This window comes from Prionailurus viverrinus, chromosome B1 (genome assembly GCF_022837055.1).
Source record: "Prionailurus viverrinus isolate Anna chromosome B1, UM_Priviv_1.0, whole genome shotgun sequence".
Lineage (NCBI taxonomy): Eukaryota > Metazoa > Chordata > Mammalia > Carnivora > Felidae > Prionailurus > Prionailurus viverrinus.
In genome coordinates, this window is record NC_062564.1 from 165,622,639 (window position 1) to 165,645,339 (window position 22,701).

The window sequence follows — 22,701 nt, forward strand, 5'->3', positions numbered from 1 at the left end:
TCTTTATGGCTATGATTAAAAAAAAAATTTTTTTTTAATGTATGTATTTGAGAGATAGAGAGAGACAGGGTGTGAGTGGGGGAGGAGCAGAGAGAGACCTACACAGAACGTGGCGCAGGCTCCAGGCTCTGAGCTGCCAGCACAGAGCCCCAGGTGGGGCTCGAACTCATGAGCTGTGAGATCATGATCTGAGTCAAAGTTGACACTTAATTTGCTGAGCCACCCAGGCACCGCTTTATGGCTATGAATTTTGACCGTGGAAGGAGATAGAGCTAAATTATCAAAGGGAAAAGACACGTGGGGCAAATCTATAGGAAACCAGACACAAGTTTGCAAGAGTCTTTTCTCAGTGGAGTCTTCAAAGTGTGTGCATAATTCTTCTAGCACTCACTTGTGGCAATAATGAAATGTTGTCTACCAGGGAAGCGCATTGGAGACTTAGCACCTTTTCATTGGAAGCTGGTTACATAGGCACCCTTTGTCTAGCATGTACCAAAATTCCAGACTCCGCAAGGAAAGTAGGTGCTCAGCATTAAACCATGTTGTTTGTTCAAACAGTTTAGGCACAATGAGCTATGTTTATCAGTGCTGGGAATGGTAGGACCCTCTCAGAGTCCAGGTTCCCAGATGCCAGCCAAGGGCCAACCTGGTAAAGAGGCCTTTCTCTAAGCCGCTAGGTCTCTAGGACTATTGTGTTAACTCTTTTCTGCACATTAGTAGTAATAGTGACACAAATTATTGAGTACCACATACAGACGAGGCACGGTGCTGGGTACTTTACATACATTATTTCCTTTATTCCTCAAAATAGATGTTTTATTAGTTCCCCCTACTTAAAAAATGAGTGAGGCTTAGAAAGCTTAAAAACTTGTATGAGGTCATACACTAATGAGTTGCAGGGTTGTTTCTTGAAAGCCTATTTTTGAAAGAACCTTGATAGTCTGGGGAAAATTAGAAAAAAAAATCTATTAAATCTCTCTGTAACACAGATGAAATTTTATGTTAAAGCTTTTCGACACTATTTTTGTTTACTACTTTCAGTTATGATTTTATATTTAAATCGTCTTTTTGGTAGAAGAAAGTCAGCACTAGTCAGGGTTTTTGTCCTGGCTCTGCCACTATCTAATTGGACTTCATGAAACAATATTCTTCAACCCATATATCTCTTTACGCTCTCAACTCCTCTTTTGTCATCTCTATTTCAACCCAACACGCATTCGATCTTTTACCAAATGCTATGAATTCTCCTTGCCTTCATTCATCACAACCTTATTGCAGTTCCCAACTCCATTCTCTTGGTCGATTTACTGCCCTATTTGATTCTATTCTTGGTCCTTAATCTTTTATTTATGCGGCCATCATAGGGATATTTAAAACCTATAGCTTTGTATCTTCTTTAGGATCAAGTAAAAACTCCTGAGCTTGGAATGCAAGGTCCTTGATGCCATTTTTCCTTGTCTTCCCTCTTTCCTCCTTCCACCTCCTGCTGCATCTTCTACCTGCTCTTTCACATTATGCCTTTCTTAATTTTTTTCAGTCTACTTGGCATGATACGTTCCTCTGTCAGCCTGTGAGGATCCATCTGTCCATCCCGCCTTCTATATTATCCATCAAAAATGTGTTGAGTGCCTAGCAAATGCTCATCTTTTCTGACTCACCCCAATGCCTACCTTCTCTGAAGCCTTCCCTGTATCCATCCCACCAAAGGTAGAATCCCCCCCACCCCACCCCAGCCCTCTGTGTTCTGTGCATGTCTTTGTTGGTGGCACCTTGGTTACCCAGCTTTAACTGCATAAATGTGTCCCCCAGTGGACTTTAAGCTCTTTGAGGGCAGGGCTCATAGCTTTTCCATCTTTGTATTTCCAAAAGTCTAGTGCAGAGTTGAAGATTCAGTACATGTTGGATGGCTGCATGGATCAAAGGAGAGATGGGCAGACCTCAAACTTCAGAAGCAGGCAGGACAGGTTTATCTTAAACATACATCGTAAACAACCAGAGAGGTTGTCACACTGCTTATATGTAGAAGAGCCAGGATTTGAGTCCCTCCTATAATGCTACAGGTGCTTTCCTTATTTTATTCTAACATTCTTTGTAATGAGATGCTTGATATTATAATCTTTTACCCAGGTTAATTGTCAGGATGGTGAAGCAATCAGTTCTTAAGTATAATGGCGCATGTTTCTTGAATACTCTGGGTAGCCTCCTATATTTCTCTAGGGTCTTCTGGGTCTTATAGGGTTGTTCTCTTGACCACCCCTGGGAACCTGGAGATTCTTAGTGATCTAGACATAAGAGCCTATTAAGGTTCTGAGATGATGTGATGTTTGTCTTTTAGTTGTATCTTTAGACTAGGTAGACCTCCCAGTGGGAAGCATAGGTTCACAAGGCCCTGCTAATCACTATCTGAACATGTATAATTTTCAGCACTTGTTAGGATTCTGGGGAATGGATGTGGACTGGAAAAAACAGTTGCTTTTACAAGTCAATTGGAAGCATTTACATCAGACTCTAGAGGTTACCGTGTAGTTCACCAGCTTGTAAAAAGTAAGACAGTGAGACAGCTCTAAATACTCCACAGACAGAACAGTGGTTAGTGTCCTAGGGGTTTTATTTGTTTTGCTCTGAGAGGTCTCAACTATGTTAACCCATGAAAACTCATTTTCTGGTTGGCAGTTGAGTTTCCTTGTTTTGGAAATTAGATTGTATCAGCTTCTTGTCTTGTGTCTCAGTTTCCTTTCTTATATCTCTTCTCCCACTTTTCATTCATATCTGTTTTCTTATTCTACTGTCCTGGATCTGACTTTCCTCATCATTAGTCACTTTAAAGGGCCAAGATCCGGGTCTGAAGTCCTACGATCTGATTTATTCCCTTAATTTGCCAAGTTAATCTATTTTCATTTAATGCTATTCATTTTTTTTTTTTAATTTTTTTTTTCAACGTTTATTTATTTTTGGGACAGAGAGAGACAGAGCATGAACGGGGGAGGGGCAGAGAGAGAGGGAGACACAGAATCGGAAACAGGCTCCAGGCTCCGAGCCATCAGCCCAGAGCCTGATGCGGGGCTCAAACTCACAGACCGCGAGATCGTGACCTGGCTGAAGTCAGACGCTTAACCGACTGCGCCACCCAGGCGCCCCATTTTTTTTTTTTTTTCTCTAGGAAGCAGAAACCTATTTAAGACAGAAGAGGGGGAGAATACCATTCCTAAAATTTGGGGGGGGGTAACTTTTTTTTTTTTTTTTTAATTTTTTTTTTTCAACGTTTTATTTATTTTGGGGACAGAGAGAGACAGAGCATGAACGGGGGAGGGGCAGAGAGAGAGGGAGACACAGAATCGGAAACAGGCTCCAGGCTCCGAGCCATCAGCCCAGAGCCTGACGCGGGGCTCGAACTCACGGACCGCGAGATCGTGACCTGGCTGAAGTCGGACGCCTAACCGACTGCGCCACCCAGGCGCCCCATTGCGGGGGGGGGGTAACTTTTAATTTTGCTGTAGTTTCAACTTACAGAAAAGTTGGAAGAATAGTATAAGGGATTCTCAAGTAACCTTTATTCAGATTCACAAATTGTCTCTAGTTGCCCCATTTGCTCTATAATTCTCTTGGTCGCTGTCTTTCTCTTTATTTTTTAATTTAATTTTATTTTTAATGTTTATTTATTTTTAAAGGGGAGGGACAGAGAGAGAGGGAGACATAATATCCAAAACAGGCTCCAGGCTCTGAGCTGTCAGTAGCCCAACGAGAGGCTCGATCGAACTCATGGACCATGAGATCGTGGCCTGAGCCAAAGTTTGACGTTTAACTGACTGAGCCACCCTGGTGTCCCTCTGTCTTTCTCTTTAAATGCATGTTGTTCTCTGAACCATTTGAGAGAAAGTTGTAGACATTGCCCCTTTTACCACTTGAAAGGTCTTTGTGTATTGTCTAGGAACTAGGTCCATTCTGTTTTATAACCACAGCATAATGATCAAAGTCCAGACATTTAACACTGATACAATACTATCATCAAATCCAGAGTCCGTGGTCAAATTCATTCATCATGCCACGGATGACTGCATTGCTACTTCACTTCCTCCTCTTGCCAAGTCCTGGATAGAATCCTGGGTTACATGTTGCATTTTGTTGGTCAAGATGTAAAGTTTTTAAATGTCCGTGGTGAGAGGAGGAGAAATGTATAGAAGAGATGCTGGTTTTTTTTGTTACAGCCTATAACATGCCAGCTATCATATGACTACTCAGTGATTGTGTGTGAATGCCTACAAACGTGAAATCAGATTTAAAAACCTTTGCAGTCTATTCCCTTTCTCTCATTCTCATGGTCATCATTAGGAGTGGGGAGATCCCCCTCCTCCCAAAGAAATTATTGTAGCCTGGTCCACTAGGATGAGTAAAAATCACTTATTCCAGTTTCCATGTCCTCCCACCTTCAGTTTTAACTTTTATTCTCTCATGTTAAACAGTTGCTAAGGATCAGGCTATGATAGCTGTGGTTCATTCCCTTGAGTATTTGTATTACAATGAGACAAGAAGTATAAGGAAAATCAATATTTTTGTTCAGAAATGGTTACCCAGTTTATCTTATTCATAAGACTTAGCTCTCAGCAATTTTTAGTGACATCAAAAAGTCAAATTTCCCTCAAAGTTTTATTTAACAGTTTTTCCACTGAATATATTCAAAAGACTGTGCCATAGGCACTGAAACCAATTATGAAAGGAACAATCCCCACAATGTTTGGAAATGGCATTATAGTTGAAATAAATATAGTGTTTCTCCCCACCTCTCTTTTCCCACCTGCCTATCTTGAAAGAAACTTCTCTTAATTGGAAATGTGTGTAACTTGTTGCAGTTTTTTTTTTTTTTAAAAGAACTGTGTTTGACAATCATGATTTTTGTAACATGAGTTTTATTTTTCCCTGTTGCATCATGACCTACTGGGTTGGGGATTCTTAGAAATCTTTGAAGCTACTTTTGTAATTAGTAGTTTCTAGTAAGTGTTTGTTGATGAAGATAGGTATGATAGCACTTATCCCGAGGGACTGTTAAAGAAGAGATCAAATTACATGAGCAGAGGAAGATTTGGTGGCAAAAGTATAGATTCTGTGGATTTTGGGGGGTGGTGGAGGTTGGAGGGGTTGGAGGCATCCACTTGGCCAAGGGTTGGAGTAGGAGCAACGTGGGTCAGGGAGTGCCCCTTCCGTACAGAGGGGACAGCACGTGCAGATACCATGGGCATGGAAGGGGGTTTGCTATATTTGTGGAACCGTTCTGTTCTAGACCTATATAGGCTTTAAAAAAAAAATTTTTTTTTTAAATTTTGAGATGGGGGAGGGGCAGAGAGAGAAGAAGAGAGAGAGAAACCCACTCTCAGAGTGAAGCCCAACTCAGGGCTTGATCTCATGACCCTGAGATCATGACCTGAACCAGAATCAAGAGTTGGATGCTTAACCAACTAGACCTGTATAGATTTATATAACTGATAATTACCGGTACACGTGGATAATTGATTTGTTAGTAAGAAAGAATAATTATACAATTTTAGAGCTGGGAGGCATTTTTAAAATTTTTATTTATTTATTTATTTATTTATTTATTTATGAGAGCATGGGTGGGTGAGGGTGAGGTGGGCAGAGACAGAGAGGGAGAGAGAATCCCACCATGTGCAGAGAGGGAGAGGGAGAGGGAGAGAGAGTGCGGAGCCCAGAGTGGGGCTTGAGCTCACCTGAAGCAGGGCTGGAACTCATGAACCGTGAGATCATGACCTGAGCCAAAGTTGGACGCTCAGCTGACTGGGCCACCCATGTGTCCCTAGAGGTGTTTTAAAGAATGACCCCCCAATTTTTCACTTGTGGGAACTGAGGGTAAGGAAATGATCTGCTTGAGTTCACCTAGTAAGCTAGTTGCTAAGCCTGGACCAAAACTCAGACCTGAATGTTCCTGTGTTAGCCTCTGATTGTATAATCCTAGTTCTGGGAAGGATGTAGTATTTGGGGTGCTCAGGTAGGTTGCTTGAGAGTACTTACGAGCTTGTACACAGAATGGGCACTATCTAGTGACTCTTAGGATACCTTTGCTTAAAAATACTAATCTCTTCTCGGCCTTTGAAGTTTTGCTCTTTTTGCACCTAATAGTTCCTTTCCTTTATCTCTAGTCCTCCCCTGCCCTCAAAGGTTATAAATGCCTTGCCCTTTTAAAATTACTATTATTATAATAATAATCAGTAGTAGTATTATAGCCTTTTCCCTCACAAACTACATAATAATCTCCTTGAGGGCAAAGGAGAAACCTATCACACAATGCCTCGCACCCATTAGGATCTCAAAAAAGGTTTTGTTGACAATAATTACGATGGTGATAGTGTTTTGGGGGGGAGCAGAAAGGTCTTTAGAGACATTGTGGTAATTATTTCTCTTGCAATTTTGTTTCATTTTATTTTTTTTTTAGGAGATACATTATTTAAGTTTAGAAACAAAGCTGCATTTCTCCAAACTAAAATGTGGACGTTATTTTCAACTACAGGAGTCTGAACTGTCAGAAGTCCTACAGCAGTTTGAGAAAGTGAAACTCCATTTTGAGTTGTTTCTAGGTTGTTTAGGACATGCTGCATCTTAGCATGGTTGAAACTGGTCAGGCACACACAGGGAATTATCTATAAAAGGGAGCGTAGAAACACCTGTGTTGTTCAGCAATTCATTCTGTGACTCTTAGAACTCCTGCCATTAATGTCCTTTGAATTTTGTGAATATACTGTACTTCTGAGATGAAATATTAAACTTTGACGATTACTACTTCAGATAATTGAAAACGGTGTAGTCTTATTACTAAAGCTCATTTACCTTTTTAAGTTTTGAAAAAAAATGTTTTATGTTTATTTATTTTGGAGAGAGAGAGAGAGAGAGAGAACCAGCGTGTGACCAAGGGAGGGACAGAGAAGGGGAGACACAGGATCTGAAGCAGGCTCCAGGCTCTGAGCTGTCAGCACAGAGTCCAACGTGGGGCTCAAACCCACAAACCACAAGATCATGACCTGAGCCGAAGTCAGACGCTTAACCGACTGAGCCACCCAGGTGCCTTTAAAATTTTTAATCATGGAGAATTGTCTATAATACTTGCACCCTTCCACATTACTGAACACCTAAAATGAAAAATTGCACCCAAAATAGTTGTTTGTTGTATAAAACTAAATGAATAAGAGACTTAAATGAAATCTCTCAGTGATTTTTAATAGATTTTGGGAAGGGAATTCCCCCTTCCCCCAATTATCCTAGTCGTATGAGAAAACTTTTTTCCATTCTATCTTTATTCCACATAATCACATAGGTATAGCTGTTCTTTAATTTTATTTGCCACAGCAAAAAGGAACATGAAAGTTATAATTCCCTGCTCGTGAGATTGTAACATGTGAATTTTTTTTCATTTTAGAGAAACACATATATTATATATAATTGTTTATTTATAAATGGTATATATACATTATATATTTATAAGTTATAGAATGTATAAATCTTAAAGTATTGTATATATTTACTAAATCTATATTAATATGTTAATTATCTGGCAGAAGAGAGGTCATAAGCCCATACACTTTAAAAAAATTTTTTTTAATGTTTATTTATTTTTGAGAGAGAGAGACAGAGCACAAGCAGGGGAGGGGCAGAGAGCGAGGGAGACACAGAATCTGAAGCAGGCTCCAGGCTCCCAGCTGTCAGCACAGAGCCCGACGCGGGGCTAGAACCCACAGACCTCGAGGTCATGACCTGAGCCGAAGTTGGACACTCAGCCGACTGAGCCACCCAGGCGCCCCAGTCCATACACTTTTATTTGTTACACGGGCCTCACGTCATTTGTCTTGCTCATTATTTGAAGGATTTCGAGTACGTACAGTGTGCTAGGGGTGGAGGAATTAAAGGGTGCAGGACTCTGGCTCCGTTAAGCTTACAGGCTGCTTAAGTTATAGTTCTGCTTTCGCGGGCTCGTAATGACAGACTTTATTCCACTGCATCCACTGGGCTGTGAAGCTGGAGTTCCCATCCTCACACCCCACTGTTTGCCCTCGCCTGTGTATTTCTGGAGTATCTGGGACTCTTACACTTCACTTGCCCTTGGGTTTCCAGGGGTGATAGGGGGTGGTGGCACAGACAGGATTTCAAGGTTTCCTTCTGTTGTTAAATTTTAGTTGGCTTAGATTTCACAAAAGTGCAAGTGTTTTGCATACATATTGCAATACTGTGTACTCGCTAGCATCTCTGTGAGGCGTATCTGCAGATAACCAACAAATGTTTGCACTGTTTACTTTGCAAGTGAAGAAACTAGGGAAGAAAGCCAGGTCACCTTCTCTGAATTGACATCCCATCTGACTAGATGAACCAAGATGTCTTATCTTTCTGGCTAATGTGCTGTCTGTTAAACCACATTGTGCTAATGACCGCAAAGGGGGCCTGACTTCCTTAAACATAACTTCACTGACCACCTGTATACATAGTTTCCTTCCTCCTTCCCTGCTTTGGCTCTGTGTATCAGACCTTCAAAAGGCAGTTCTTTTAACCTTGATGGTTTGTGTTTCTTTTTTTCCTCACTGCCCCCCTGTGAAGTGGGAGTCCCATGCATACAAGTAAATTAGAGTTTGTGGAAGAGACACCTACAGAGAGAAAAGATTTCTGTGAATGGTTGTGTGAAAGAGGTTGAAAAGGGTTATGCTTAGATGGTAACCCTTAAGAACTTTAAGGTGAGTTTGGTTAAATAGTTCATTTCGTAAATACTCGATTCTTCACAGAAAAAACTCACAAGTAACTCAATTAAATGTGAATTTAATCACTCATAGTCAATCCCAACAGGAGAGAACAGTGTCAGAGCTGGAAAGGATGCCCTATGAATCTACCATAATATATTAAGTTTGTTTAACATTTTTTATGAGTTAAGCAAATGGAGTTTTAGGTCGATTCAGTCCCGACTAGGATTGATTACAGTACAACATCAAAATAAATGGTATAGATTTGAATTGTCGTGGAAAAAGGTGAGTAGCTTCATGCTAAAGATCAAATATGTAATTCAGAATTTTTCTTTTCTTAAAGAAAATGTTTATTTCTGAGAGAGAGAGGGTCCCAAGCAGGCACCACACTGTCAGCACAGAGCCCAATGCGGGGCTTGATCTCGTGAGCCGTGTGATCATGATCTGAGCTGAAATCAAGAGTCAGACGCTTAACCGACTGAGCCACCCAGGCACCCCAGAATTTTATTTTTAAGTTTTATTTATTTAAGTAATCTCTACACCCGACATGGGGCTTGAACTCATGACCCGAGATCAAGAGACGCATGCTCTTCTGACTGAGCCAGCCAGGTGCCCCGTTTTATTTTTATTTATTTTTTTTACTGGGTCATTTCTTTATTTTCAGATGTCCCATTTGATCACTTTTTTTAAATTTTTTTTATTTTTAACGTTTTTTTAATTTTTATTTTTTTATTTTTTTATTTTTGAGACAGAGAGAGACAGAGCATGAACAGGGGAGGGGCAGAGAGAGAGGGACACACAGAATCGGAAGCAGGCTCCAGGCTCTGAGCCATCAGCCCAGAGCCCGATGTGGGGCTCGAACCCACGGACTGTGAGATCGCGACCTGAGCCGAAGTCAGACGCCCAACCGACTGAGCCACCCAGGCGCCCCATTATTTGATCACTTTTTAAGCACGGATGTGATGACTGAAACATCTGTAGGAAACAAAACCCAAATCCACTGGATGAGATAGTGTATTTCATGAGGTTCTCGAATCAATTTATCAGCAGTTGTCTGCTCTCCCTTAATCATAGGGAACTGCAGTTGTGGTCTAAGGCTCATTTCCAAATTAATAGGGTTTCTGTGCATTAGAGCGTGAGAGATTAACACTGTGGACTCTGGAGCCAGATTACCTGGGTTCAGATCCTAAATTTGTTACTTTTTGCTGTGTGACCTTGGACAAGTTACTTAATCTCTACACCTCATTTTTTCATCTTCAAACTGGGGAGAAAGCAGGACTACCCTTCTAGGTTCTGGTAAGGAGTAAATGGGTCGCTGTATGTGAAGGGACCAGGGCAGTTCCTGGCATAGAGCAGGTACCATATAAGCACCGGCAGTTTCTGTTCTAGCTCTACACATGAGATATGTTGCACTCTCACCCACTTTTGTCTTTGTTATGTATGTATTTCAAGGTTTTTGCTCTTGGGTCTGGCTTTTCTCAGATCTAGACGTTTTTGCGCTAAGCATAACTGGGTCATTCTCCTAGGATCGCAGGGGATCCACTCTTTGAATTCATCTCTGTTGCTTGCAGTCAGCTGCACTTGGGGGTTCTGGTAACCGGTGGAAATGCATGCCTCAGAGTAAGGCTAGTTCACATCCTGGCATCTCTGAGCCTGTGTTGGTAGAGCTCTCACTGGGACTGTCTCCTCTGAATGTTTTCCTCTGGATGTTTGTGAGTGGAGAGCGTGATGGGATCCTGGCTGTGATAAATGTGCTGCTTCAGTGTGACATTTTCATACACCAGAGGTGGGTCTGCCCTGAAGTTAAAGAAAAGCAAGCATTAGAGACTTTTCATTCCAGAGCCCTTTCTAAGGTTCCGGGAGGCACCCTAGCAGTTTTGTATTCATAATTTTGCACTTAAAAAAAAAAGTCTTCTTCTTAAAGCATATAGCTTCAGGCCACTCAAAACCTTGATCTGTTTCTACAGAGCGTAAAGACTTTATTTGTCCTAATACCTGACACTATAAATTCTGCCAGTGAAATACTCCCAAGCACCTCCATTGTAAACCATCGCATCTATAATTGGTTTCTGTCCTTAGAAGTCTTCCTTTCAAGAACAAAGTGTTATATGTCTACTTTAATCTGTTAAATTTATCTCTAATACTTTCAGAGTTGTTTTTTAAAGTACCATACATTCTTTTTAAGTTTGTTTATTTATTTTGAGAGAGAGAGAGAGAAAATGTGCTAGTGGGGGAGGGGCAGAGGGAGAGAGAGAATCCCAAGTAGGCTCCTTGCTGTCAGTACAGAGCCTGACATGGGGCTCAAACTCACGAACCGTGAGATCATCGCCTGAGCCAAAATCAAGAGTCAGATGGTTAACTGACTGAGCCATCCAGGTGCCCCGAAGTACCATACTTTTCTTGTTAAATGAATTCCTGAGCGTGTTATGGTTATAGTTCCTCTTGTGAATAAGTTATTTTTCATTGTATGTTTGTTGTAATTAGGTGCTGTTAATATATAATCAAGCTCTTGATCATTATAAATCTACTTTGTAACTTACCAGTATACCATGCTATTTCTAAATATTACATAGAGGCACAATTTTCTATACCAACTTTGCTATAAAAAGGATTATTTTCTATTAAATTTAATCCAAATAATGGATAAATTTGCTAATTTTTTAAAAGTTAGCAAAAATTAAAGCATTTTCAGTTCTAAGTAGGAATACTCAAAAGGGTAGGATTAAATATTTCTTTGCTGAGGAAATTTTAAACTGTGTGCTGGAGGGAAGTATTGATGGTGGAGGAATGTACATAATAACAGCAAACTTTCTGAATTGTACTGAAATATAAAATTTAAAAGCAGGGAAGTCTGAGTTTGTAATTCATAATCACTACCAATTGGTGGAGTGAGGAGATTCAAACGTAGGCCATTTGACTTAGAAGTTCCCCAGACATCTCTACCTTAATTTTCTAGCCAAATAAGCAAACAAACAAACAAAAACAAACAAAAAAACCATGCCTCTTTTTACTTGAATCAATTACAAAATTACTACAGTCAATTATTTTGTGGTGGATAATGTTCCAAGCTCTGAGGACACAAAAACATATACAAAGCAAATGTCCTGCTGTCATGGAACTTACATTCTAGAGGAGAAAGGCAGCATACAGATAAACCAATAAATATCTCCCACCTTGAAAAAAAGCAAAGCAGGATGGGAGGGGTGGGGACTTGCATGCTTGTGGGTTTTCTTTCTTTTCTTTTCTTTCTTTCTGTTCTTTCTTTCTCTCTTTGGTCAGTGGTCAGGGAATAGAGATCTTAAGAAAAGACAGGCAGGGGGGAGGGGAAGTCCTTGGGGAGGGGAACCGGGACTGCAGGGTGTCAGGAAAGGCAGGTGGTGTTTCCGTGCCCTGCTCAGCGAACAGCAGAGAGGCTAAGGGGCTGAAATGGAATGGAGTGGGGTGTAGTGGTGGGGGAGGCCAGAGATCTTTGGGGGCCATGGAGAAGACTTTGGATTTTTTGTTTTTTAATGTGATGGGAGATTTTGGAGGGTTATGAGTGGGGAGTGACAAAATTTGGCCCTTCTGTTCGTGTACTTCAAGGCACTGGGGCACAGTGGAACATGAATTGGCAGAGAGAATTGGCTGTGCCAGCCAGTTTGACCCTGGGGAGGTCATTTACCCAGTCAGTGCCCCAGTTTCTACTCTAAAATGAAGAAATTGGATTATGTGAGTAATTCACTAGAATCGTTTTCATGGCCAATTATGATTCTCAGATCTTAAAATAGTTATTAAACATCCACATGTATTGGCAGCAGTTGTTGACTACGGGGAAGAGGAGACCCTCCCCTTCCCACTTTCTGCTCAGACTTTGGAACTTCCCTGTCTCCGCCCTGAGCCTTTCCCCTGAGCCTCACCCCTGCCTCTGAGTAGGTGTGTGTATAGTGGTGTTTCACTGTCTTTTCAACCTGCATTTCTCGGGTTACTACAGTAGATGAGCAAGTCTGTGTATTCACATTGTCCATTGGCATTTACTCTCTGTTGAAGTGCCTGTTTGGATATTTTTCCTTCTTTCCCCAATTAGAAAAATTTCTTACTTATTTTTAAAAGATACATATATTCTGAATCAAACTCATTGTCCCTATATGCTTTGCAGATACTTGTTTGTACTTGGTGGCTTGTCTTTTTTTTTTTTTTTTTAAATTATGGTGGTAAAATACACATAAAATTTACCATTGTAACCATTTTAAATTGTACGGATCAGTGGCAGTAAGTACATTCGTCATGTTGTGCAACAATTACCACTGTCTGGTTCCAAAGCTTTTCATCACCCCTAACAGGAACCTTGAGAAAGTTCTGTGTGCACTTAAGAAGAATGTGTATTCTGGTGCTTTTGGATGGAATGTTCTGTAAATATCTGTTAAGTTTATTTGGTCTATTTAAGGCTGATGTTCTCTTATTGATTTTCTGTCTGGATGCAGGTAGGGTATTAAAGACCCCTATTATTATTGTATTTCTGTATATTTCTACCTTTAGGTCTGTTAATGTTTGCTTTCTATATTTAGGTGCTTCTATGTTGGGTGCATGAATCTTTACAAATGTTATATCCTTTTGTTGGAATGACCCCTTTGTCATGATGTAATGCCCTTTTTGGATTCTTATTACAGTTTTTGTTTTAAACTCTGTTTTTTCTGGGGCACCTGGGTGGCTCCATCGATTGAACGACTGACTTTGGCTCAAGTCATGATCTCACAGTTCTCGATTTCAGGCCCCACATCGGGCTCGCTGCTATCAACACAGAGCCTGCTTTGGACCCTCTGTCCCCATCTCTCGGCCCTGCCCTGCTTGCACTCTCTTTCTCAAAAATAAATAAACATTTTTAAAAAGTCTATTTTTTCTGATGTGTGTATAGCTACCCCAACATTCTTTTGGTTTCCATTTGCATGGAATATCTTTTTCTATTCCTTCACTTTTAGTCTGTTTGTGCCTTTTACATCTAAAGGAGTCTCAGGGCACCTGGGTAGTTGAGCATCTGACTCTTGATTTCTGTTCAGGTCATGATCTCATGGTTTGTGGGATCGAGCCCTGCATTGGGCTCTGCACTGACAGCAAGGAGCCTGCTTGGGATTCTCTCTCTCCCTCTCTCTCTGCCCCTCCCCTGTTCTCTCTCTCTTTCTCTCAAAATAAATAAATAAATAAACAACAAAAAAATGAATCTTTTGGCCCTAGTCACTGACCCACCTCTGAGGACTCAGCAGCACCACCCTTGAGCCCCCTTGCTTCCCAGTGCTCTGTCCCGCGTGCCAACCTTCTCTCACCACCACCTTCCGTGGGCCGTTTCCACCAAGGAAAAGGGATTGTATCTTATGTCTGCTATCTGGAATCTCCACTCTTTTGGCCCCTTTGCTGATGCAAGTAAGGGTGATAATCTGTTTCCTGCTAAAGATTATATCCATAAGCATTCATCGGAGAATAGCAGCAGAAAAATCCATGGGATTGCTGATGCTTATGATAAAAAGAAACTAGTGAAGGTCTTTAAGAAGAAATTTGCCTGTAATAGTACTATAATTGAGCATCCAGAACACGGAGAAGTAATTCAGCTACAGGGTGACCAGCACGAGGACGTATGCCAATTCATAGAGATTGGACTGGCTGAGGACGACCAGCTGAAGGTTCATGGCTGTTAGTGAGGATTTCCTCACAATGAGTAGAATTTGCCTTCTGTCCCTTGTCACCAGTTTAAAAATATCACAGCTTATGTAATGTAACCATTTCGGATCCACTTTTAACGTGGACTAGTGTTACTCCTTCATGCAATGAACTGAAAAGAGCCAAAAAGAAAAAAAAAAAAGACTGAATCTCTTATAGGCAGCATATAAATGGGTCTTTTTTTTTTTTTTTTTCCCCTTATCCATATAGCCACTCTGGGTCTTTTGATTGGAGAGTTTAGTTCATTTATACGTAAAGTAATCATTGATAGATACATACTTATTGCCATTTTGTTAATTGTTTTCTGGCTGTTTTTGTAGTTCCTTTCTGTTCCTTCTTTCTTCTCTTGCTCTTTGTGATTTGATGACTTTAATGGCATATTTACATTCTTTTCTCTTTATCTTTTATGTATTTACTATAGGTTTTTGCATTGTGATTATCATGAAGCTTACATGTTACAGCTTATAACAGCCTGTTTGAAGTTGATAACAACTTAAGTTTGATCACATTCTAAAACTCTACATTTTTACTCTCCCCCCATGCTTTATGTTTTTGATGTCACATTTTACTCTTAATCTTGTATATCCTTTACTAATAATTGTAATCATAGTCACTTTCACTACTCTTGTCTTTTAATCTATACACCACCTTTGTTAAGTGATAAACCCACTACCTTTACTATATATTTTCCTTTCCAGTGAGATTTATTCTTTCATATGTTTTCTTGTTCCTAATTAGTGTCCTTTCTTTTCAGCTTAAAGAAGATCGTTTAACATTTCTAGGGCCAGTTAGTGGTGGTGAAATCCTTTGGCTTTTGCTTATCTGGAAAACTCTCTCTCTCCTTTAATTGTAAATGATAACTTTGTTGGCTAGAATATTCTTGGTTGGAATTTTTTTTTTCTTTCAGCTCTTTGATTTTATTGTGCCACTTCCTTATGGCCTGTAAAGTTTCTGCTGAAACAAAAAAATTTTTTTTTGCTGCTTTTAAGATTCTTTCCCTGTCTTTAACTTTTGATATTTTAATTATAATATGTCTTGGTGTTAGTCTCTTTGGATTCATCTTATTAAACTCTGGTCTTCCTGGCTTTGGATTTCTGTTTCACTTCCCATATTAGGGAAGTTTTCAGTCGTTATTTCTTTAAACAAGATTTCTGCCCCTTTTTCCCTTTCTTTTCCTTCTGGGATTCCTATAATGTGAATGATAGTCCGTTTGATGTTGTCCCATAAGTCCCTTGAGCTATCTTCACTTTTTTAAGATTCTTTTTTCTTTTAGCTGCTCTGATAGGGTGACTTTCACTTTTTTGTCTTTGAATTCACTGATCTTTTCTTCTGCTTCATCTAGTCTGCTGTTGAACCCCTCCAGTGTATTTCTCAGTTCAGTTATTGTATTCTTCAACTCTGTGACTTCCAGCTTCTTATTTCTTTGTTGAGGTTCTCACTGGGTTCATCCATTCTGTTCCCAGTTCAGTGAGCATCTTTATGACCATTACTCTGAACTCTTTATCAGGTAAATTACTTATCTCCATTTCATTAAGGCTTTTTTCTTAGGTTTTATCTTGTTCTTCAATTGGGAACAAATTCCTCTGTTTCTTCATTTTTTTGCGGTCTCTGTTTTGGTTTCTATGCAGTAGGTGAACCCCTCCGCCCCCAATTCTGAAGGAGTGGCCTCACATAGGACATGAACCTTGTCATTCAACCCTGCCCCAAATCTTGTTTGTGCTTCTCCAAGCAGCCTATTATATTTTTCATAGCTCCCAGTAGTTGAGATTATGCCAAGACCTGTCAGTATCTCAAAGGGGGAGAAGATCTTAGCACCTAGATTCAGGCTGATTGGAAGCCAGACCCATAGACAACAACTTTTAAAAGTATGCAAATATATACAGTTCTTTTGGACCACAAGCATAAACCCCACTGGCCACCAGAGCCAGGCTATCTGGAGGCTTCCTTTGGGCAGAAGTTGCAAAAACTGGGGCTCCAGATGAGTATATAAGCTATTTTCTTGGAGAAGTTTTCTTCTGGGATAGATCATATGGTAGAAACAAGTCTGAATAAATTTAAGAGAATTAAAATTGTATCAAGCACCTTTTCTGACCACAGTGGCATGAAAGTAGTAATCAGTTATGTGAAGAAAATGGAAAATTCACAAATATAAGGAGATTAAACAACATGCTACTGGACATCCAATGGGTCAAAAGAGAAATTAAAAAACACCTTTAGACAAGTGAAAATAAAAATACAAAAAATTCCAAAATCTGTGGAATGCAGCAAAAACAGTTCTGAGAGGGAATACATAGTGATAAATGCATACTTCAAGAAACAAGAAAGGTCTGAAATAAACAACCTAACTTTGTACCTCAAAGAACTAGAAAAAGAAGAACAAATGAAGCCCAAAGTTAGAAGGAAGGAAGTAGCAAAGATTAAACCAAAAGTAAAAGAAATAGAAACTAAAAAACAATAGAAAAGATCAATGAAGTTAAGAGCTGTTTCTTTGAAAACATAAATGAAATCAGCAAAGCTTTAACTAAACTCATTAAGAAAAAAGAAGACTCAAATAAAATCAGAAATAAAAGGGCTGTTAAAACTGAGATCACAGAAATACAGGGGGTCATAAGAAATTACTATGAACAATTATACACTAACAAATTGAGCAACTTAGAAGAAATTAATAAATTCTTAGAAGCATACAACCTACCAGGACTGAATCATGATGAAATAAAAAATCTGAACAGACCAATTACTAGCAAGAAGATTGAATTGGAACCAAAAACCTGCCAACAGGGGCGCCTGGTGGCTCAGTCGGTTGAGTGTCCGACTTCAGCTCAGGTCACAGTCTCGCAGTTCATGAGTTTGAGCCCCACATCGGGCTCTGTGCTAACAAACAGCTCAGAGCCTGGAGCCTGCTTCGGATTCTGTGTCTCCCCCCCACCCCCTTCCTCTGCTCATGCTCTGTCTCTCTCTGTCTCTCAAAAGTAAATAAATGTTAAAAAAAAATTAAAAACAAAAACAAAAAAACAAACAAACAAAAAAACCCTGCCAACAAACAAAAACCCAGGACCAGATGCCTTTAATGGTGAATTCTACCAGATGCTCAAAGAAGAATTAATACCAATGCTTCTCAAACTCTTACAAATATAGAAGAGGAAGGAATTCTTCCAAACTCATTTTGTGAGACCAGCATTACCCTGATACCAAAACCAGACAAGAATGTCACAAGAAAAGAAAATTACAGGGCAATATCCCTATGAAAATAGATGCAAAAATCCTAAACAAAATATCAGTACACTGAATTTAATAATACATTAAAATTTTATACACCATGATCAAGTGGAATGTATTCTAGGGATTCAGAGATGGCTCAACATTTGAGAAGCAGTTGATGTGATATACTACATTAGCAAAATGATGGATAAAAATCATATGATCATCTCAATATATACAGAAAAAAACATTTGAAAGAATTCAACATCCATTGATGATAAAAACTTCTCAACAAAGCAAATATATGGGGAATGTACCTAACATAATAAAAGCTATATATGACAAGCCCACAGCTAACATCATACTCAATAGTGAAAAGCTGAAAGCTTTCCATCTAAGATCAGGAACAGGGGAAGGATGTCCACTCTCACCACTATTACATAGTATTGGAATTCCTAGCCCGATCAGTTAAGCAAGAAAAAGAAATAAAAGGCATGCAAATTGGAAAGGAAGAAATAAAACTCACTATTTGCAGATGACATGACATTATATGTTAAAAACTCTAAAGAGACCATGAAAAAACTGTTAGAACTAATAAATGAATTCAGTAAAATTGTAGGACACAAAATCACACACACACACATACACACACACACACACACACACACACACATACACACACACACACAAAATCTGTTGTATTTCTACAGACCAATAGCAAACTGTCAGAGACATTAAGAAAACAATCTCATTTAAATTACATCAAAAAGAATAAAATTCCTAGGAATCAATGTCACCAAGGAGGTAAAGGATCTGTAAAAGGTAAAGACCTTTGCTAAAAACTACAAGACATTAATGAAAGAAATTGAGGAAGACACAAATGGAAAGATATCCCATGCTCATGAATTGGAGGAATTAATATTATTAAAATGTCTATTCTACCCAAAATGATCTACAGATTCAGTGCAATTCCTATCAAAATTCCGATGACATTCTTCACAGAAATGGAACAATCATAAAATTTGTGCGGAAACCCAAAAGACTCCAAATAGCCAAAGCAATCTTGAGAAAGAACAAAGTTGGAGACATCACACTCCCTGATTCCAAACTTATTACAAAGCTATAGTAATCAAAACAGTATGGTATTAGTATAAAAACAGACATATAGATTGATAGAGCAGAATAGGAGCCCCAAAATAAACCGATGCTTCTACAGCCAATTAATTTATGAAAAGGAACCAAGAATGCACAATGGGGAAAGGACAGTCTCTTTAATGGTGTTTGGAAAACTGGACAGCCACATGCAAAAGAATGAAATTGGACCACTATCTTACACCATACACAAAAATTAACTCAAAATGGACAAAAGACTTGAACATAAGACCTGAAACTATAAAAATCCTAGAAGGAAACATAGGCAGCAATCTCCTTGATTTAGGCTTGGTGACGATTTTTTGGATATGACACCATGAGTAAATGCAACAAAACCAAAAATAAAGGAGACCACATCAAACTAAAGGACTTTTGCTCATCAAAGGGAGCCATCAACAAAATGAAAAGGCAACCTACTGAATGGGAGAAAATATTTGCAAATCATATATTTAATGAGGGGTTAATATCCAAAAATATATAAATAATTCATACAAGTCAATAGCAAAAAAACAATCTGATTAAAAAAAGGGCAGGATACAAATTATGGAAAGAGTCCAAATGTCCACTGACTGGTGAATGGATAAAGAAGATGTCATATATATATATATATATATATATACACAATTGAATACTACTTGGTGATCAAAAAAGAATGGAATCTTGCCATTTACACCAATGTAGATGTAACTAGAGTGTATTATGCTAAGTGAAATAAGTCAGTTGGAGAAAGACAAATATATGATTTCACTCATATGTGGAATTTAAGAAACACAGCAGATGAACATAGAGGAAGGGAAGGAAAAAGAAGATAAAAACAGAGAGGGAGGCAAACCACAAGAGACTCTTAAATGCAGAGACCAAACTGAGGGTTGCTGGAAGGGAGTTGGTTAGGGGTTGGGCTAAATTGGTGATGGGCATTAAGATAGGCACTTGTTGGGATGAGCACTGGGTGTTATATGTTAAGTGATAAATCACTGGGTTTTACTCCTGAAACCAATGTTACACTGTATGTTAACTAACTTGGATTTAAATAAATAAATTTTTAAAAAAGGACAGAATATCTGAATAGATATTTTTCCAAAGAAGACATACAGATGGCCAACAGGTAAATGAAAAGATGCTCAACATCACTAATATTCAGGGAGATGCAAACCAAAATCACAATGAGATACTGCTTCACACCTGTTAGAATGGCTGTTATCAAAGAGACAAGAACAGGCATTGCTGAGGATGTGGGGTGCTTTGTTGGTGGGAATGTCAATTGGTACAGACACTACGGAAAATAATATGGAGGTTCCTTACAACATTAAAAATAGAACTACCATATGATCCAGCAATTCCAGGGTATTTATCTCAAGGAAACAAAAACACTAACTCAAAGAGGTATATGTGTCCCTATGTTTATTGCAGCATTATTAACAAAAGATAAGGAAACAACCTAAGTATTCATCAATGGATGAATGAATCAAGAGGATTGTATGTATGTACAGTGAAATATTATTGAGCCATAAAAAAAGAATGAAATCTTGTCATTTGTGACAGCATGGATGGACCTCAAGGGCATTATGCTAAGTGAAATAAATCAGTCACAGCAAGACAAATACTGCTTGAGCTCTCTTCTATGTGGAATGTAAAGAGCAAACAAAAACAACAGAAACAAAACAACCCCCCCCCCCCAACAACAACAATACAAGAACACCAAGTTTATGGATATAGAGAACAGATTAGTGGTTGCCAGAATTGGGGTGGGAGAAAAGGTGAAGGGAGGCAGAGGCTAAAATATTTAAAATAGTTTAAAACTAAAGTAATCAGCAAAAGAAAAAAAAATCACAACAAAACTTAGACTTCACAGTTTCCCGTATTTTACATAAAAAACTCTTTAAAGCATCTTTTGAAAGTAAAAATGAGCTGCTTCCTATACATTCTGAGATAATCCATTGGTTCCTAAATTGCAATCACATTTTCTCAGCATTAAGGTTCAAAACATTACATGCAAGTAAATGAGGCTTCCTTAGCATGTCAACACGTAGTTTTCATGGACACCTAAGCATCACTAGAAATATTTTTTGTTTTGTTTGTTTTTATTTAGAAAGAAGTTCAATTAGATTCTTTGTTAATAGTTTCTAGTCCATAAATTTAAATTACTAAATTCTACACATTAACATTCTGCACTTCTGTCTTTAGCTTTTGATGGTCTCTATTGATGTGGGAAACAAAGGCAAAAGAAAAAATTAAATTTCCTTACAACTTAACAACCCATAGATAAGTCCAGAGGGACCTTCCCCTAGGAGCTCGGCTGCCTCTGTGATGGCACTTTGCTAAGGGCAAAAGACAATCTTAGCCCAATCCCTGCAGGCTACCAAAAATTCCTTTGGAAACTTCCTTTATCTCTACTCCCCCAAGATATATGTTGGCAATCATACTCCAAGCATATGGCCCACTGATATACATCTGAAGGGTCTCATGACTGAGTCTTTACTAAACAGTAATAAATGACCTTTTCCTGACAGCAGCTAGCCCCCTCAAGGTCTTGGAAACCTTGCTTCCAAAATTCCTTAGAGACTTACATGGCTTTAAGCTATCCCTAACCCCCTCCCAACGTGAAGGTATTTTAATCAGTCACTTGTCACAACCTCAGTGCAGATTTTTCTGCCCTTAGGCCCTGTCCCAAGGTTTTAATAAAACCACCTTTTTGCACCAAAGATGTCACAGGAATTCTTTCTTGGCTATTGGCTGTGAACCCCAACATTTTCTACACCATCTATGACTATCAAATGTAGGAATAAGGAGTCGACAAACCGAGGGTCTAGTGCTGGTTTGGTCTTTGGGACCAGGGAGTCATGTAATTACTCTGAACCTTACTAATCTTGTGCCTAAAGGGCAGGGGCAGGGGGTGGGTGGGGGTGGGGAGTAGTATCTGCCTTACCTATTTCATACAGTTGTGAAAATCTTATTAAAAAATGGTAGTGAAAACATTCTGCATCTTAAAAAAAATAGTTATTGTTATTACTTAATGCTCATTTGATTGCTTTTATCTATCGATCATCTGAAAAGTCAGAAAGTATTAGATCATATAAATCCAGATGGCACTGAAGCACCTGGGTGGCTCAGTCGGTTAAGCATCTGGCTCTTGGTTTTGGCTCAGGTCATGATCTCACGGTTCTTGAGTTCAAGCCCCGCATCAGGTTCTGTGCCGACAGCTTGGATCCTGCTTGGCATTCTATCTCCCTCTCTCTCTGCCCCTCCCCTGCTTGTTGTCTATCTCTCTCTCCAAATAAATAAAAACAAACTTAAAAAAAATAAATCCAGATGGCACAAAACTACATAATTAACACTTGAAAAACTGTATATAGCTTTGATCATTCCTCAAAACAAAAAGAAGGGGGAAAAAAGCAGCTGGAAGGTATCAAAAGGGTCACTAAAATATTCAAAGGGAAGGGCTGTCAGTGTAAACAACTAGACTAAACATAGAACCCTAAAGACTGATACAAGGAAGGCCATGAGAGGAAAGCAATGGATCTTAAGGAAGAAAGAAGAAAGAAAGAAAGAAAGAAAGAAAGAAAGAAAGAAAGAAAGAAAGATCATACCCATTAGGCAGTCAATCCCGATTTCTCCCTCCCAGCCCCACCTCCCCACCCCCACCCCTAGCCCCTGGCAACCAGTAACCTGCCTTCTGTCTCTATGGATTTACCTATTCTGGGTATTTCATATAAATAGAATCATATGTTACTTTTTGTGTCTGGCTTCTTTCACTTAGCATAATGTTTTCTAGGTTCATTCATATTGCAGCATGTATCAGTACCTCATTCGTTTTTATATCTAAATAATATTCTATTATATGGATATACCACATTTTGTTTATTCATTCATCTGTTCATGGGTATTTAGGTTGTTTTCACCTTTTGGCTACTGTGAATAGAGCTGCTCTGCATATTCA

General features: G+C 39.1%; 2 protein-coding genes across 4 annotated transcripts in view; both read left to right on the forward strand.

The window, feature by feature from the left end:
• TEC (tec protein tyrosine kinase) overlaps positions 1 to 22,701 on the forward strand; it is a 125,453-nt gene that overhangs the window by 40,352 nt on the left and 62,400 nt on the right. The gene's annotated exons all lie outside the window — the stretch shown is intronic.
• On the forward strand, positions 14,072 to 14,392 carry LOC125163758 (eukaryotic translation initiation factor 1-like). Its single transcript, XM_047855919.1, has one exon. The coding sequence runs from the start codon at positions 14,072 to 14,074 to the stop codon at positions 14,390 to 14,392; it is 321 nt and encodes a 106-aa protein (XP_047711875.1).